General features: G+C 43.5%; 1 protein-coding gene across 4 annotated transcripts in view; it reads right to left on the bottom strand.

Annotated features, from left to right (window-relative positions):
- LOC139406889 (C-Jun-amino-terminal kinase-interacting protein 3-like) overlaps positions 1 to 18,033 on the bottom strand; it is an 80,235-nt gene extending 62,202 nt beyond the window's left edge. For 3 of the 4 annotated variants that reach the window (XM_071150021.1, XM_071150022.1, XM_071150023.1), the window contains exon 1: positions 17,047 to 18,033. In XM_071150021.1, the coding sequence (XP_071006122.1) occupies positions 17,047 to 17,346 (300 nt within the window). In that variant the 5' untranslated portion in view covers positions 17,347 to 18,033. The remainder of the gene's footprint in view (positions 1 to 17,046) is intronic. The other variant, XM_071150020.1, reaches the window with a different exon arrangement.
- Between the last annotated feature and the right edge of the window lie 352 nt (positions 18,034 to 18,385).

Here is an 18,385-nt window from a genome sequence, read left to right as displayed (position 1 = left end):
GTTCAGTGAGGATCTCTGAATGATCCAATGTTGACCTAAATGACTAATGATGATAAATACAATCCACCTGTGTGTAATCAAGTCTCCGTATAAATGCACCTGCACTGTGATAGTCTCAGAGGTCCGTTAAAAGCGCAGAGAGCATCATGAAGAACAAGGAACACACCAGGCAGGTCCGAGATACTGTTGTGAAGAAGTTTAAAGCCGGATTTGGATACAAAAAGATGTCCCAAGCTTTAAACATCCCAAGGAGCACTGTGCAAGCGATTATTTATTTTATTTTTTTTTACCTTTATTTAACCAGGTAGGCAAGTTGAGAACAAGTTCTCATTTACAATTGCGACCTGGCCAAGATAAAGCAAAGCAGTTCGACAGATACAACTACACAGAGTTACACATGGAGTAAAACAAACATACAGTCAATAAATAATACAGTATAAACAAGTCTATATACAATGTGAGCAAATTATGTGAGAAGGGAGGTAAAGGCAAAAAAGGCCATGGTGGCAAAGTAAATACAATATAGCAAGTAAAACACTGGAATGGTAGTTTTGCAATGGAAGAATGTGCAAAGTAGAAATAAAAATAATGGGGTGCAAAGGAGCAAAATAAATAAATTAATTAAATACAGTTGGGAAAGAGGTAGTTGTTTGGGCTAAATTATAGGTGGGTTATGTACAGGTGCAGTAATCTGTGAGCTGCTCTGACAGTTGGTGCTTAAAGCTAGTGAGGGAGATAAGTGTTTCCAGTTTCAGAGATTTTTGTAGTTCGTTCCAGTCATTGGCAGCAGAGAACTGGAAGGAGAGGCGGCCAAAGAAAGAATTGGTCTTGGGGGTGACTAGAGAGATATACCTGCTGGAGCGTGTGCTACAGGTGGGAGATGCTATGGTGACCAGCGAGCTGAGATAAGGGGGGACTTTACCTAGCAGGGTCTTGTAGACCCTGGGTTTGGCGACGAGTATGAAGCGAGGGCCAGCCAACGAGAGCGTACAGGTCGGAATGGTGGGTAGTATATGGGGCTTTGGTGACAAAACGGATTGCACTGTGATAGACTGCATCCAATTTGTTGAGTAGGGTTTTGGAGGCTATTTTGTAAATGACATCGCCAAAGTCGAGGATTGGTAGGATGGTCAGTTTTACAAGGGTATGTTTGGCAGCATGAGTGAAGGATGCTTTGTTGCGAAATAGGAAGCCAATTCTAGATTTAACTTTGGATTGGAGATGTTTGATATGGGTCTGGAAGGAGAGTTTACAGTCTAACCAGACACCTAAGTATTTGTAGTTGTCCACGTATTCTAAGTCAGAGCCGTCCAGAGTAGTGATGTTGGACAGGCGGGTAGGTGCAGGTAGCAATCGGTTGAAGAGCATGCATTTAGTTTTACTTGTATTTAAGAGCAATTGGATGCCACAGAAGGAGAGTTGTATGGCATTGAAGCTTGCCTGGAGGGTTGTTAACACAGTGTCCAAAGAAGGGCCGGAAGTATACAGAATGGTGCCGTCTGCGTAGAGGTGGATCAGAGACTCACCAGCAGCAAGAGCGACCTCATTGATGTATACAGAGAAGAGAGTCGGTCCAAGAATTGAACCCTGTGGCACCCCCATAGAGACTGCCAGAGGTCCGGACAGCAGACCCTCCGATTTGACACACTGAACTCTATCAGAGAAGTAGTTGGTGAACCAGGCGAGGCAATCATTTGAGAAACCAAGGCTGTCGAGTCTGCCGATGAGGATGTGGTGATTGACAGAGTCGAAAGCCTTGGCCAGATCAATGAATACGGCTGCACAGTAATGTTTCTTATCGATGGCGGTTAAGATATCGTTTAGGACCTTGAGCGTGGCTGAGGTGCACCCATGACCAGCTCTGAAACCAGATTGCATAGCAGAGAAGGTATGGTGAGATTCGAAATGGTCGGTAATCTGTTTGTTGACTTGGCTTTCGAAGACCTTAGAAAGGCATGGTAGGATAGATATAGGTCTGTAGCAGTTTGGGTCAAGAGTGTCCCCCCTTTGAAGAGGGGGATGACCGCAGCTGCTTTCCAATCTTTGGGAATCTCAGACGACACGAAAGAGAGGTTGAACAGGCTAGTAATAGGGGTGGCAACAATTTTGGCAGATAATTTTAGAAAGAAAGGGTCCAGATTGTCTAGCCCGGCTGATTTGTAGGGGTCCAGATTTTGCAGCTCTTTCAGAACATCAGCTGAATGGATTTGGGAGAAGGAGAAATGGGGAAGGCTTGGGCGAGTTGCTGTTGGGGGTGCAGTGCTGTTGACCGGGGTAGGAGTAGCCAGGTGGAAAGCATGGCCAGCCGTAGAAAAATGCTTATTGAAATTCTCAATTATGGTGGATTTATCAGTGGTGACAGTGTTTCCTATCTTCAGTGCAGTGGGCAGCTGGGAGGTGTTCTTATTCTCCATGGACTTTAGTGTCCCAGAACTTTTTTGAGTTAGTGTTGCAGGAAGCAAATTTCTGCTTGAAAAAGCTAGCCTTGGCTTTTCTAACTGCCTGTGTATAATGGTTTCTAGCTTCCCTAAACAGCTGCATATCACGGGGGCTGTTCGATGCTAATGCAGAACGCCATAGGATGTTTTTGTGTTGGTTAAGGGCAGTCACGTCTGGGGAGAACCAAGGGCTATATCTGTTCCTGGTTCTAAATTTCTTGAATGGGGCATGTTTATTTAAGATGGTTAGGAAGGCATTTTTAAAAAATATCCAGGCATCCTCTACTGACGGGATGAGATCAATATCCTTCCAGGATACCCCGGCCAGGTCGATTAGAAAGGCCTGCTCGCTGAAGTGTTTCAGGGAGCGTTTTACAGTGATGAGTGGAGGTCGTTTGACCGCTGACCCATTACGGATGCAGGCAATGAGGCAGTGATCGCTGAGATCTTGGTTGAAGACAGCAGAGGTGTATTTAGAGGGGAAGTTGGTAAGGATGATATCTATGAGGGTGCCCGTGTTTAAGGCTTTGGGGAGGTACCTGGTAGGTTCATTGATCATTTGTGTGAGATTGAGGGCATCAAGTTTAGATTGTAGGATGGCTGGGGTGTTAAGCATGTTCCAGTTTAGGTCGCCTAGCAGCACGAGCTCTGAGGATAGATGGGGGGCAATCAGTTCACATATGGTGTCCAGAGCACAGCTGGGGGCAGAGGGTGGTCTATAGCAGGCGGCAACGGTGAGAGACTTGTTTTTAGAGAGGTGGATTTTTAAAAGTAGAAGTTCAAATTGTTTGGGTACAGACCTGGATAGTAGGACAGAACTCTGCAGGCTATCTTTGCAGTAGATTGCAACACCGCCCCCTTTGGCAGTTCTATCTTGTCTGAAAATGTTGTAGTTTGGAATTAAAATTTCTGAATTTTTGGTGGTCTTCCTAAGCCAGGATTCAGACACAGCTAGAACATCCGGGTTGGCAGAGTGTGCTAAAGCAGTGAATAGAACAAACTTAGGGAGGAGGCTTCTAATGTTAACATGCATGAAACCAAGGCTATTACGGTTACAGAAGTCGTCAAAAGAGAGCGCCTGGGGAATAGGAGTGGAGCTAGGCACTGCAGGGCCTGGATTCACCTCTACATCGCCAGAGGAACATAGGAGGAGTAGAATAAGGGTGCGGCTAAAAGCAATAAGAATTGGTCGTCTAGAACGTCTGGAACAGAGAGTAAAAGGAGGTTTCTGGGGGCGATAAAATAGCATCAAGGTATAATGTACAGACAAAGGTATGGTAGAATGTGAATACAGTGGAGGTAAACCTAGGTATTGAGTGATGAAGAGAGAGATATTGTCTCTAGAAACATCATTGAAACCAGGAGATGTCATTGCATGTGTGGGTGGTGGAACTAATAGGTTGGATAAGGTATAGTGAGCAGGACTAGAGGCTCTACAGTGAAATAAGCCAATAAACATTAACCAGAACAGCAATGGACAAGACATATTGACATTAAGGAGAGGCATGCTTAGTCGAGTGATCAAAAGGGTCCAGTGAGTGGAGAGGTCGGTTGGGGGTCACGGCGATTTAGACAGCTAGCCAGGCCATCGGTAGCAAGCTAGCATAGGATGGAGGTCTGTTGTTAGCCACCTCTTGCGTTCCGTCAGTAGATTAGTGGGGTTCCGTGTGGTAGAGGGGATTAATCCAAATCACACAACAACAACAAAAATAAGAACAATAGATATAGTTATTGAGGCCCAAGAAGAAAACATAATAATAATACAAAATACATAAATTGTCAGATTGTCTATTCAGATAGCAGCCGGTAAGACAGCTAACGGTTAGCAGGCCGCAGATGGGCGTTCAGGTAACGTCGCGACGGAGGAGCCAGCCGGATCTCCTTCAGGTAGATAACGTTGGCAGTCCAGTTGTGAAGGCCCGGTGGGGCTCCGCGTAGGCAGTAAAACGGGTCCGGATAGGTGACTGCAGCCCAGGAGTGATTGATGGAACTCAGGAGTGATTGACGGAGCTGGCTAGCTCCGGAATAATTGATGTTTGCTCCGGAATCGACGAAAGCCGATAGTCACACGGATAGCAGCTAGCTAGCTGTGAGATCCGGGTATGAATGTCCAGAGAGCAGTTGAAATCCAGGGACATGGAGAGAAAAATTGGTCCGGTATGTTCCGTTCCGAGCTGCGCTGCGCCGTACAAAACTGGCGATAGATTCGAGCTAAAGGATAACTGATGACCACAAACCGTGGTTAGCTGAATACTAACGATTTGCCAGTAAAGAAGTTAACTAGCTTCTGAACTAGCTTCTGATTAGCTTCTGGATTAGCTTCTGGGCTAGCTTCTGGCTAGCTTCTGGCTAGTTTCTGGCTAGCTTCTTGGAGTTTCTGGCTAGCTTCTTGGAGGATTACAGATTTGAGGTAAATAATACTTTTTTATAAATATAAATTGGTGAGGCGGGTTGCAGGAGAGTGTTTTGAAGATGAGTTGATGGAAAATAAAAATAAAATGTATGTGAAAAAAGTTGTAAATATATATACAGTGCCTTGCGAAAGTATTCGGCCCCCTTGAACTTTGCGACCTTTTGCCACATTTCAGGCTTCAAACATAAAGATATAAAACTGTATTTTTTTGTGAAGAATCAACAACAAGTGGGACACAATCATGAAGTGGAACGACATTTATTGAATATTTCAAACTTTTTTAACAAATCAAAAACTGAAAAATTGGGCGTGCAAAATTATTCAGCCCCTTTACTTTCAGTGCAGCAAACTCTCTCCAGAAGTTCAGTGAGGATCTCTGAATGATCCAATGTTGACCTAAATGACTAATGATGATAAATACAATCCACCTGTGTGTAATCAAGTCTCCGTATAAATGCACCTGCACTGTGATAGTCTCAGAGGTCCGTTAAAAGTGCAGAGAGCATCATGAAGAACAAGGAACACACCAGGCAGGTCCGAGATACTGTTGTGAAGAAGGTTAAAGCCGGATTTGGATACAAAAATATTTCCCAAGCTTTAAACATCCCAAGGAGCACTGTGCAAGCGATAATATTGAAATGGAAGGAGTATCAGACCACTGCAAATCTACCAAGACCTGGCCGTCCCTCTAAACTTTCAGCTCATACAAGGAGAAGACTGATCAGAGATGCAGCCAAGAGGCCCATGATCACTCTGGATGAACTGCAGAGATCTACAGCTGAGGTGGGAGACTCTGTCCATAGGACAACAATCAGTCGTATATTGCACAAATCTGGCCTTTATGGAAGAGTGGCAAGAAGAAAGCCATTTCTTAAAGATATCCATAAAAAGTGTAGTTTAAAGTTTGCCACAAGCCACCTGGGAGACACACCAAACATGTGGAAGAAGGTGCTCTGGTCAGATGAAACCAAAATTGAACTTTTTGGCAACAATGCAAAACGTTATGTTTGGCGTAAAAGCAACACAGCTCATCACCCTGAACACACCATCCCCACTGTCAAACATGGTGGTGGCAGCATCATGGTTTGGGCCTGCTTTTCTTCAGCAGGGACAGGGAAGATGGTTAAAATTGATGGGAAGATGGAAGGAGCCAAATACAGGACCATTCTGGAAGAAAACCTGATGGAGTCTGCAAAAGACCTGAGACTGGGATGGAGATTTGTCTTCCAACAAGACAATGATCCAAAACATAAAGACACATCTACAATGGAATGGTTCAAAAATAAACATATCCAGGTGTTAGAATGGCCAAGTCAAAGTCCAGACCTGAATCCAATCGAGAATCTGTGGAAAGAACTGAAAACTGCTGTTCACAAATGCTCTCCATCCAACCTCACTGAGCTCGAGCTGTTTTGCGAGGAGGAATGGGAAAAAATTTCAGTCTCTCGATGTGCAAAACTGATAGAGACATACCCCAAGCGAGTTACAGCTGTAATCGCAGCAAAAGGTGACGCTACAAAGTATTAACTTAAGGGGGCTGAATAATTTTGCACGCCCAATTTTTCAGTTTTTGATTTGTTAAAAAAGTTTGAAATATCCAATAAATGTCGTTCCACTTCATGATTGTGTCCCACTTGTTGTTGATTCTTCACAAAGAAATACAGTTTTATATCTTTATGTTTGAAGCCTGAAATGTGGCAAAAGGTCGCAAAGTTCAAGGGGGCCGAATACTTTCGCAAGGCACTGTATATATATATATAAACATCTTGAAGAACGATCTGGCCTTAATGGCCATTACTCTTATAATCTCCACCCGGCCACAGCCAGAAGAGGACTGGCCACCCCTCAGAGCCTAGTTCCTCTAGGTTTCTTCATAGGTTCCTGCCTTTCTATAGAGTTTTTCCTAGCCACTGTGCTTCTACATCCGCATTGCTTGCTCTTTGGGGTTTTAGGCTGGGTTTCTGTATAAGCACTTTGTGACATCTGCTGATGTAAAAAGGGATTGATAAATAAATGTGAATAAATGAGATTTAGAAACCTGAAAATTAAAATGTTACACGTTCATGTATCAGCATATCTCCACCAATTTAAAAGTGTTTTGTCCCATGTCGTACTAACTGAACCAGACCCTGCTCTCCTCTCTCTCTGTACAGGAATCAGAAAACAAACAGAAACTAACACAGCTGTCTGGCCTGCCTGCCTTCCTTCCAAGGGCTCTCTCTGCAGTCTGCAGAGTTTTATAAAGCCTTGCACAATGGGCCGGCCGGGCTGCAGTCTTACGACTGTAATCCCCCAACTGTAGCGAGACCCTGCCTGCTGCTAGAGATATGCTCTACCATCGTCTGGCTGACCTCAAATAACAGGAACCGGGAACATAGGGAGGCAAAACTTCCAAAGTTAGGGACAGGGACATGTCTATTTTCTCACCCAGTACGCCCCTAAAAATGCTCATGTTAAAAGTCTATGGCACTCCTATTAATGGAGCCTGTGAATTGCCATTTTCCTACAAATGCCCGGCGTTGCTCCCTGACCTCAACGAATAGACAACCCCACCTCATCTCCCTATTCCCTACACATTGCGCTACTTTTGACCGGGGCCCATGGTGCACTATAGGGAACATGGGTCAACTCCAGTCTCACCAGTTGACCAAAGCAAGGCAGCACCATGAGAAAACAATAGCAACGCGCTGCAGTCACTCACTCACTCACCCCCCCCCCCCCCCCCCACACGTGCCACAATATACTATTACACCAAAGGCAACTCTCCTTCTGACCTCCCTGCCCTTCAAATCCCCTCCTCAGGATACTGCTTGCCCCTGGGCTCCCCCTCCTCCCCAGCCAGACCCAGCAACCCAGCCAGCTCCCAGCAGCATCCACAGTAGGCGGTGGTCTGGTGAGACGATAGCCTAACGCTAGATGCGGCCAAAACAATAACAGGCTCTCTTTTTAATCACAGGAAATTAATTGAAGCGCCACGCAGTGGAATGTGGCATTTATATTCTGATAGTACATACTGTATTTCAATCAATAAATCAGATTGCATATTGCTATTTAAAAACATATGTCACAAAGTGCTTTATAGCATATAGGGATCAACATGTTGAGGTCTCAAACCTTCAGGAATCAAACAATCATTAATGGTCCTTTGAACAAATGTATCTACATTTCAGCCTTAGCGTGACTGTGGTTGTCAATTACACTCTTTCGTGGATAAAATAGAGACTCAGGGAGGAATCATAGAACATGTTGTTGCATTTATGTACCAGTGGGTACCCGAACCTCTATATAGTGCACTACCTTTGACTACCTATGGGCCCTGGTCAAAACTAGTGCACTATAAAGTGAACAGGGCGCCATTTAGGTCTGTCTAAAAGCCTTGTAATCTGAGCCTTGACAATTACTCCCAAAGGAAGCACATGGCACAGGGAGGAGATTCCAGCCAGGGTGTGGGCTGTCTTCTCTCTGGACTTGGGAAGATGTTCCCTCTGTCTCTCTCTCCATCTCGGTCTCTCGTTCTTTCAATCTGTCTGTCTCTTTCTCTCTCACTGGGAAGAATTTCTCTCTCCCTCCCTTTGTATCTCTCCATCTCGGTCTTGTTCTTTCGTTCTTTGTCTACCTTTCTCTAACTCCCTCTATGTTTCATACTCAGGCTGACTGGCTCTCACTCAGGCAAATGAGAAAAAAGTGCACCCAGAATATCCCGGAAGACCAAAGTTAGTTACTTTAAGGAGCAACTCTCTCTGTGGGTCGAACCCCAAGAAGTTCTGGAAAACAGTTAAAGACCTGGAGAATAAACCCTCCTCCTCACAGCTGCCCATGTCCCTTAAAAATGATGTGGTTGTTACTGACAAGAAGCACATGGCTGAGCTTTTTAATCACCACTTCATTAAGTCTGGATTCCTATTTGACTCAGCCATACCTCCTTGCCCGTCCAACATTTCCTCATCTCCCACCGCTTCTAATGTGTCTAGCCAGAATGCTCCTCCCTCTTTTTTCCCCTGCCCCACTACAAAGTTTCTCCTTGCAGGCGGTCACTGAGTCCGAGGTGCTAAAGGAGCTCCTTAAACTTGACCCTCAAAAACCATGGTTTAGACCCTTTCTTCTTTAAGGTTGCTGCCCCTACAATCGCCAAACCTATATCTGACCTTTTTAACCTGTCTCTCCTCTCTGGGGAGGTTCCCATTGCTTGAAAAGGCAGCCACAATTCGTTGTTTATTTAAAGGGGGAGATCAAGCTGATCCTAACTGTGATAGGCCTATTTCTATTTGCCCTGTCTATCAAAAGTGTTGGAAAAACTTCTCAGCAATCAACTGACTGGCTTTCTTGATGTCTATAGTATTCTCTATGGTATACAATCTGGTTTCCACTCAGGTTATGGATGTCACTGCAACCTTAAAGGTCTTCAATGATGTCACCATTGCCCTTGATTCTAAGTAATATTGTGCTGCTATTTTTATTGACTTGGCAAAAGCTTTTGATACGGTAGACCATTCCATTCTTGTGGGCCGGCTAAGGGGTATTGGTGTCTCTGAGTGGTCTTTGGCCTGGTTTGATAACTACCTCTCTCAAAGAGTGTAGTGTATAAAGTCAGAACAGATGCTGTCTCAGCCACTGCCTATCGCCAAGGGTGTATCACAAGGCTCGATCCTAGGCCCCAAGCTCTTCTCAATTTACATCAACAACATAGCTCAGGCAGTAGGAAGCTCTCTCATCCATGTATATGCAGATGATACAATCTTATACTCAGCTGGCCCCTCCCTGGAGTTTGTGTTAAACGCTCTACAACAAAGTGGTCTTAATGTCCAACAAGCTTTCTCTGTCCTTAACCTTGTTCTGAATACCTCCAAAACAAAGGTCATTTGGTTTGGTAAGAAGAATGCCCCACTCCCCACAGGTGTGATTACTACCTCTGAGGGTTTAGAGCTTGAGGTATTTAACCTCATGCAAGTACTTGGGAGTATAGCTAGATGGTACACTGTCCTTCTCTCAGCACATATCAAAGCTGCAGGCTAAAGTTACATCTAGACTTGGTTTACTCTGTCGCAATCGCTCCTCTTTCACCCCAGCTGCCAAACTAACCCTCTTAGGCCTCACTCCCCCTTATCTGAGATATCTACTGCATCCTCCACATACATCACCCGTTCTGCCAGACACATTCTGTTAAAGGTTCCCAAAGCACAAACATCCCTGGGTCGCTCACCTTTTCAGTTCACTGCAGCTAACAACTGGAACAAGCTGCAACAAGCTGCAACAAACACTCAAACTGGACAGTTTTATCTCCATCTCTTCATTCAAAGACTCAATCATGGACACTTTTACTGACAGTTGTGGCTACTTTGCGTGATGCATTGTTGTCTCTACCTTCTTGCCCTTTGTGCTGTTGTCTGTGCCCAATAATGTCCGTACCCGGTTTTGTGCTGCTGCCATGTTGTTGCTACCATGTTGTTGTCATGTTGTGTTGCTACCATGCGGTGTTAGCATGGCAGCAACACGACATGTTGTCATCTTAGGTCTCTATGTAGTGTTCTCTCTTGTCGTGATGTGTGTTTTGTCCTATATTTGTATTTAATTTATTTGTATTTTTAATCCCAGCCCCCGTAGGAGGCCTTTTGGTAGGCCATCATTGTAAATAAGAATTTTTTGTTAACTGACTTGTCTAGTTAAATACATACATTCTCCTCTATATCCCCGTTTTATGGCGTGTATTCCTGCTCAGAATTCCATCTCTCTCTTTTCCTCTGTATCACTCTCTCTCCATTCCCTCTATCATTTCAAAACTCTCTCTCATCCCCTCTCCCATATTGCCCCCTGCCTCTCTCTCGCTTTCTGTCATAAGCACAAAATCAGGTTACAGTGCCAGCCTCCCTCAGTGTACAATTGATTTCCCATAATTCACCCTGCCCCATCCCCCCACAACTCACCACGTCACTGTCTTAGGCAGTGCCTTAAACCAATCCCTGGGTCGCATCTAAAACATTTATATTTGAAATGGCATCTGTGCACTCGTATGTTCACTGCTGCATTCAAAGTTCGAAACCACCACAGCAAATATAGTGCACTATGGTCTCATTGTAAATTGAGCTCTGTTGTAAAGGTTATAACTCTGACCCCAACTCTTACCTTTATAACATTGTGCAGGTAATGTGATAATTACTGTTACTTTACTGTATAGTACACTATTCTTCAGTTCATCATGAAGTCTTTAATTCATATAATACAGTTATAAAACAGTACCTGAGTTACTCCAAAGGACACTATATCTTTACAGGTTGTCATTATCATTATTTATGTTTGTTGGAGCAAGCACTATTTCATCCAAATACTTATCACATTTTCTGACCAGCATACTTACTAATGTAATGAATATGATGGGAGACAGAGAGCTGGTTTCAAGCGCAGGGTGCAGCAGGTGTTTATTTGTAAAGGATCACAGGAGGAGGCAGGTAGCTGGGTCCAGGGGCAGGCAGAAGGTCATACACAGGGGTCCAAAAAGGCAACAGTACAGGCAGGGAGAAGGCTAATGGCATAGTCCAGGAGATCAGGCAAGAGGTTGATGACAGGAAATTCGATAGGCAAAAAGCCATCGTTAGTGAGGATAGCCAAAACTACGGTGCACAGGAGGATTAATACAGGAAAAAACAGAGCGCCGAATAGAAGTGTATCAAAACAAACAATACCTCACAATGATTGTGTGCCAAGAACTGAACTAATTAGTGTATGTAAATGACATACAGGTGTGTGAACAGGTGATCAGAATTCAGTTTATTGGGATCTGGAGAGTGAGCTATGTTCAGGGGATCTTCGTGCTTGAGAGAGTGAGTTGGAAGCAGACCTTACAACTAATTCTTGCACATGCTATTTTTGTGTCACTTGCTTCAAAAAGCATATAAACATATCCTCTTTACACTTTCATAATAATCTATTTTAAATGTATGCATTTAATCATGTTCTCTTCCCTCAAACGTAGCAAACAATGAGACAGAGAAAACCATTCTGTCCCAAATGGCACCATATTCCCTATATAGCCCCATGGGCCCTAATAAAAAGTAGTGCACTAGGCCAGGAATAGGGTGCTAATTGGGACGCAATCGATGTGACATGGTATATAACTGTACACACACGTGACTAAGCATCATGTGGCATTGGACCTTTATTTTGGGTAAAACCCTGCACAGCTGTCTGCTTATACTATACTAGAATGTGTCTAGGATAACACTAGCAACGGTCATTAAAATTGTTAAAAGGTTTTAAAAACAATTCTAATAAATTCAAACAGTTGGACAATGGATGAAGATACCCTAAACGTTTTGAATTTGGTGGTGGCAACATCATGCTGTGGGGAGGTTTTTCAGGGACTGGGAGACTAGTCAGGATCGAGGCAAAGATGAACGGAGAAAAGTACAGGAGAGATTCTTGATGAAAACCTGCTCCAGAGCGCTCAGGACCTCAGACTGGGGTGAAGGTTCACCTTCCAACAGGACAACGACCTTAAGCAAGATGGCGCTGATAGAGATGACAGCATCACTTCTAGTCCTTAGGAAACTGTGCAGTATTTAGTTTTTTTATGTATTATTTCTTACATCGTTACCCAGAAAACCTTAAGTATTATTACATACAACCGGGAAGAACTATTGGATATCAGAGAGACATCTACGACCAGGAATACGACTTTCCAAAAAGCAGATCCTTTGTCTGCACCTCCCAGGGTGTTTGAATTGGTTCCAGAGGCTGACCCAAAACGACGCCGCCGGAGGAGAGGGTGCCAGAACGGTCTTCTAGTGAGGCTTCGGATGGGCGCACACCACCCACCGCTTCAGAGTATATTACTCGCTAATGTCCAGTCCCTAGTTGACAAAATCAGGGCAAGAGTTGCTTTCCAAAGAGATATCTGGGATTGTAACGTTCTCTGTTTCACGGAAACATGGCTAGCTGAGGATATGCTGTCGGAGTCCATACAGCCAACGAGATTCAGTGCATCGCGCCGACAGGAATAAACCTCTCTCCGGTAAGAAGAAGCGTGGGGTGTATGTTTCATGATTAACGACTCATGGTGTAATTGTAACAACATTCAGGAACTCAAGTCCTTTTGTTCACCTGACCTAGAATACCTCACAATCAAATGCCAACCGGATTATCTCCCAAGAGAACTCCCCTCGGTTATCATCACAGCCGTGTATATCCCCCCGCAAGCAGATACCAAGACGACCATCAAGGAACTTCACTAGACTTTATGCAAACTGGAAACCATATATCCTGAGGCTGCATTTATTGTAGCTGGAGATTTTAAACAAAGCTAATTTGAGAACAAGGCTACCTAAATTCTATCAGCATATCAATTGCTGTACACGAGCGGGTAACACGCTCGACCATTGCTACTCTAACTTTTGCGATGCATACAAGGCCCTCCCCCGCCCTTCTTTTGTCAAATCTGACCATGACTCCATCTTGTTGCTGGCCTCCTATAGGCAGAAACCAAAACAGGAAGCGCCCGTGCTTAGGTCTATCCAACGCTGATCTGACCAATCCGATTCCACGCTTCAAGATTGTTTTGATCATGTGGACTGGGATATGTTCTGGGTAGCCTCAGATAATAACATTGACAAATGCGCTGACTCAGTGAGTGAGTTTATAAGGAAGTGTATAGGAGATGTTGTACCCGCTGTGACTATTAAAACCTTCCCTAACCAGAAAACGTGGATTGATTGCAGCATTTGCGCAAAACTGAAAGCACGTACCAACGCATTTAATCATGGCAAGGCGACTGGAAATATGTCTGAATACAAACAGTGTAGTTATTCCCTCCGTAAGGCAATCAAACAAGCAAAGTGTCAGTATAGAGACATAGTGGAGTCGCAATTCAACAGCTCAAACATTAAATTACAACAATACTGAATGAACACTTATTTTAACTTAATATAATACATCAATCAAATCAATTTAGCCTCAAATAATGAAACATGTTCAATTTAGTTTAAATAATGCAAAAAAAAAATTGTTGGAGAAGAAAGTAAAAGTGCAATATGTGCCATGTAAAAAAGCTAACGTTTAAGTTCCTTGCTCAGAACATATGAAAGCTGGTGGTTCTTTTTAACATGAGTCTTCAATATTCCCAGGTAAGAAGTTTTAGGTTGAGGTTATTATAGGACTATTTCTCTCTATACCATTTGTATTTCAAATACCTTTGACTATTGGATGTTCTTATAGGCACTTTAGTATTGCCAGTAACAGAATAGCTTCCATCCCTCTCCTCGCCCCTACCTGGGCTCGAACCAGGAACACATTGGCAACAGCCACCCTCGAAGCAGCGTTTACCCATCACTCCACAAAAGCCGCAGCCCTTGCAGAGCAAGGGGAACAACTACTCCAAATCTAAAAGTGAGTGACGTTTGAAACGCTATTAGCGCGCACCCCGCTAACTAGCTAGCCATTTCACATCGGTTACACCAGCCTAATCTCGGGAGTTGATAGGCTGCTTGCAAACACACGAAAGTGTTGTTTGAATGAATGCTTACGAGTCTGCTGCTGCCTATTTCGAAAGTAAAACGTTTATTCTTTCAGTGAAATACAGAACCGTTCCGTATTTTATCTAACGGGTGGCATCCATAACTCTAAATATTCCTGTTACATTGCACAACCTTCAATGTTATGTCATAATTCTGGAAAATTAGTTCGCAACGAGTCAGGCGGCCCAAACTGTTGCATATACCCTGACTCTGTGTGCAATGAACGCAAGAGAAGTGACAATTTTCCAAGTTTAATATTGCCTGCTAACATGAATTTATTTTAACTAAATATGCAGGTTTAAAAATATATATATACTGTGTATTGATTTTAAGAAAGACATTGATGTTTATGGTTAGGTACATTCGTGCAACAATTATGCTTTTTTCGCAAATGGGCTTTTGTTAAATCATCCCACATTTGGCGAAGTTGGCTGTCTTTGTTAGAAAAAAATAGTCTTCACAGTTCGCAACGAGCCAGGCGGCCCAAACTGCTGCATATACCCTGACTCTGTTGCACAGAACGCAAGAGAAGTGACACAATTTCCATAGTTAAAAGAAATTCATGTTAGCGGGCAATATTAACTAAATATGAAGGTTTAAAAATATATACTTGTGTATTGATTTTAAGAAAGGCATCGATGTTTATGATTAGGCACACATTGGTGCAACAACAGTGCTTTTTTTCGCGAATACACTTGTTAAATCACCCGTTTGGCGAAGTAGGCTATGATTCAATGATAAATTAGCAGGCACCGCATCGATTATATGCAACGCAGGACATGCTAGATAATATCAACAACCATGTGTAGTTAACTAGTGATTATGTTAAGATTGATTGTTTTTATATATATATATATAAAAACAATCAATCAATCAATCAATCAATCAATCAATCAATATTTTTTTTTATAGATATATTTCATGCTCGCTAGCACCTTACCGTGGCTCCCTTGCTGCACTCGCATAACAGGTAGTCAGGTGGCTGCAGGTAGTCAAGTGTACCTATGATGAAAATTACAGGCCTCTCATCTTTTTAAGTGGGAGAACTTGCACAATTGGTGGCTGACTAAATACTTTTTTGCTCCACTGTAGGTATTACAAACTCGGTCAGGGAGAAGTTGAAAATGTCAGTTAAGACTCTTGCCAGTTGGTCCGCGCATGCTCTGAGTACATGTCCTGGTAATCCGTCTGGCCCCGTGGCCTGGTGAATGTTGACCTGTTTAAAGGTCTTGCTCATATCGGCTACGGAGAGTATGATCTCACAGTTGTCTGGAACAGCTGATGCTCTCATGCATGCTTCAGTGTTGCTTGCCTCAAAGCCAGCAAAAAAGACATTTAGCCCATCTGGCAGACTCACGTCACTGGGCAGCTCGTGGGATTTCCCTTTGTAGTCCATAATAGTTTACAAGACAACTTGTAATTGTGAAAAGGCTGGTTTCATTGTAGGCATATTTTTGTCCATAAAAGTCTGTGTCCAATACAATTATTGTATTGAATAAAATGTAATGAAACACAGTACATTCACATCAGAATCACAACTTTGGCAGAATCCTTCTGCAAACACACAAGCACACTGAACTGATCACCAACCTGGCCCAGGCACAATCCAGGCAGGCACTATACGCAGGCCCCTATACTCATTGAACCACCACTGATGATGTTACATAGATAGGCCTTTCCACAGTCTCTGATCTGCTGTGTTGATAGGGATGGGCCATTAGGCCAGATATGAGTACTCACTGCATGCAATCGAAGGTGACAGACTGACCAGGTGAATACAGGTGTAAGCTATAATCCCTTACGGATGTGACTTGTTAAATCCACTTCAATCAGTATAGATGAAGGGCAGGAGAAAGGTTTAAATATGTATTTTTTTAGCCTTAATACAATTGAGACATCAAATCAAATTTATTTATAAAGCCCTTCTTACATCAGCTGATCTCAAAGTGCTGTACAGAAACCCTGCCTAAAACCCCAAACAGCAAGCAATGCAGGTGTAGAAGCATGGATTGTGTGGACATGGATTGTCAATGTGTAAATGTCACATTCAGAGCATGGGCAAGACAAAATATTTAAGTTCCTTTGAATGGGGTATGTGCCATGCGCACCGGTTTGTGTCATGAACTGCAATGCTGCTGGGTTTTTCACAATCAACAGTTTCCCGTGTGTATCAAGAATGGTCCACCACCCAAAGGACATCCAGTCAACTTGACACAACTGTGGAAAGCATTTAGAGTCAACATGGGCCAGCATCCCTATGGAATGTTTCTGACACCTTGTCGAGTGGAAGCCCTGACAAATTGAGGCTGTTCTGCTGCGCAACTCAATATTAGGAAGGTGTTCTTGATGTTTGGTATACTCAGTGTATATTACATTAGGCCCTATGAGCTCTGGTCAAAAGTAGTGCACTATATAGGGTATAGGGTGCCATTTGAGACATAACCCTTGTTATTTAGGCCTAAAAATAAATGGCCTACAGAAGGAATGTGAATGGGATGTGGGTATAGCTTATAAATGGTTCGTTTTGGGTTTTATTTTTTGTAAAACTGGCATACAGTGGCAATGAAAACTGAACTGCTATTGAAGGTGAATGTATGTGCTGTGATTATTAGTAATGGATATGGCTAGTGATAAAGACACTGGTCGAGTATTTATAAACAAAACAGCCATGGATGAGTAAATGCACCCTCACCTCCTCTGCCTGCTTGCGCAGCGCCTTCTCACGCTCGTACTGGGTGATGAGCTGCTCGTTGTCCTCCTTCAGCAGCTCGAGCTCCACCTCGTGCTCCTGGTTCTCCGTTAAAACCGAATCCAGATTCTCCAGAACGTTCACCACCAGCGGCATGAGCTCCTTGACCACTTCCTCGTCGTAGCTGCTGATGAGGCGCTCAAACTCCCGGTAGATGCTGTTGGCCAGGCCCGACACCCGCTCCGACATAACGGACACCGAGCCATAGTCGTCCTGATAGACAACCTCATCGATTTCCATCATCTTGGCAAAATGAGGCCTGGGTCCGATACCAGATGTGAGATGATGTTGCTTAGATAGGCCTACCGTTATAAAACACGCTTACCAAGACGAAAGAGAAAATACTAATCATTGAAATTATAATCCATTCGGATTAATCATCAATAAAACATCACCTGTGTCATTCCATATCCCGAACGATTTCAAAGATTGCTATCATTTGGGTGGTATCCATGTTTGGCAGTTAGGATTTCTAACCTTGAACTACTAAATTATACTGAGGCATTTTAATTCACAAAAAAATATATAGGCTATTTACAGGGAGTTAGAGACACCGCCCTCCTCGAGCCAACAACCACTGCTGCACCGCAGCCTCGAGGACGGAACGACGCACCCAGCTACAGCCTTCCTCGCGACAGCAACATCCAATTCCGGTAGCAGTCGGTTCCGTCCTTACCAGTGTATCGACCGTGGTTGAATACATAACGATTGAGAAATATGTCCTCAACAATACACCTGCCGCTCAGCAGCCGGAGCCATGGACCCCAGCCATTACTCTGAGGATTCGAAATCGGTAAAAAAAATAAAGAGGATAACGGTGTTCCCTTTTTACCGCCAACACCCAAGCCGCCCCTTAAATCATATTTGATCCGGTTTTTGCTACTGTTGTTGTTCTCGGCTCTGGACGATGCTGTTCGGTGTCGGTGTCGGTGGCGCTGTCGGCTCTGGACTAGTATTCTGACAGCAGCACACACGATGACGTCACTTTCGTATGGTAATGTCAAGACCTTCTAAATAAAAGCCCGCATATCAAAACATTTCAATGTGGATAACTCATTCAAATGATATTCCATTTTAAATCAATGGACACTTGTATTGTGCCAACAAGAAAATGCAAAAAGCTATTTATAAAAACAAAAAATATGGTAAAAACATACACATTTTGACCAAAAATGAAAAAATATGTTGATAAAACGTCTCGGTGCTCATAGGCCATTGGACATAAACATTACACAACAAGTTGGAAATCGCAAATTCAACAATGAGTGGTTTGTAATAGTGT

Source organism: Oncorhynchus clarkii, chromosome 4 (assembly GCF_045791955.1).
Source record: "Oncorhynchus clarkii lewisi isolate Uvic-CL-2024 chromosome 4, UVic_Ocla_1.0, whole genome shotgun sequence".
NCBI classification, from domain to species: Eukaryota; Metazoa; Chordata; class Actinopteri; order Salmoniformes; family Salmonidae; genus Oncorhynchus; species Oncorhynchus clarkii.
Note: the sequence above shows the minus strand (reverse complement) of the source record. Positions and strands in the feature narration are given on the sequence as shown.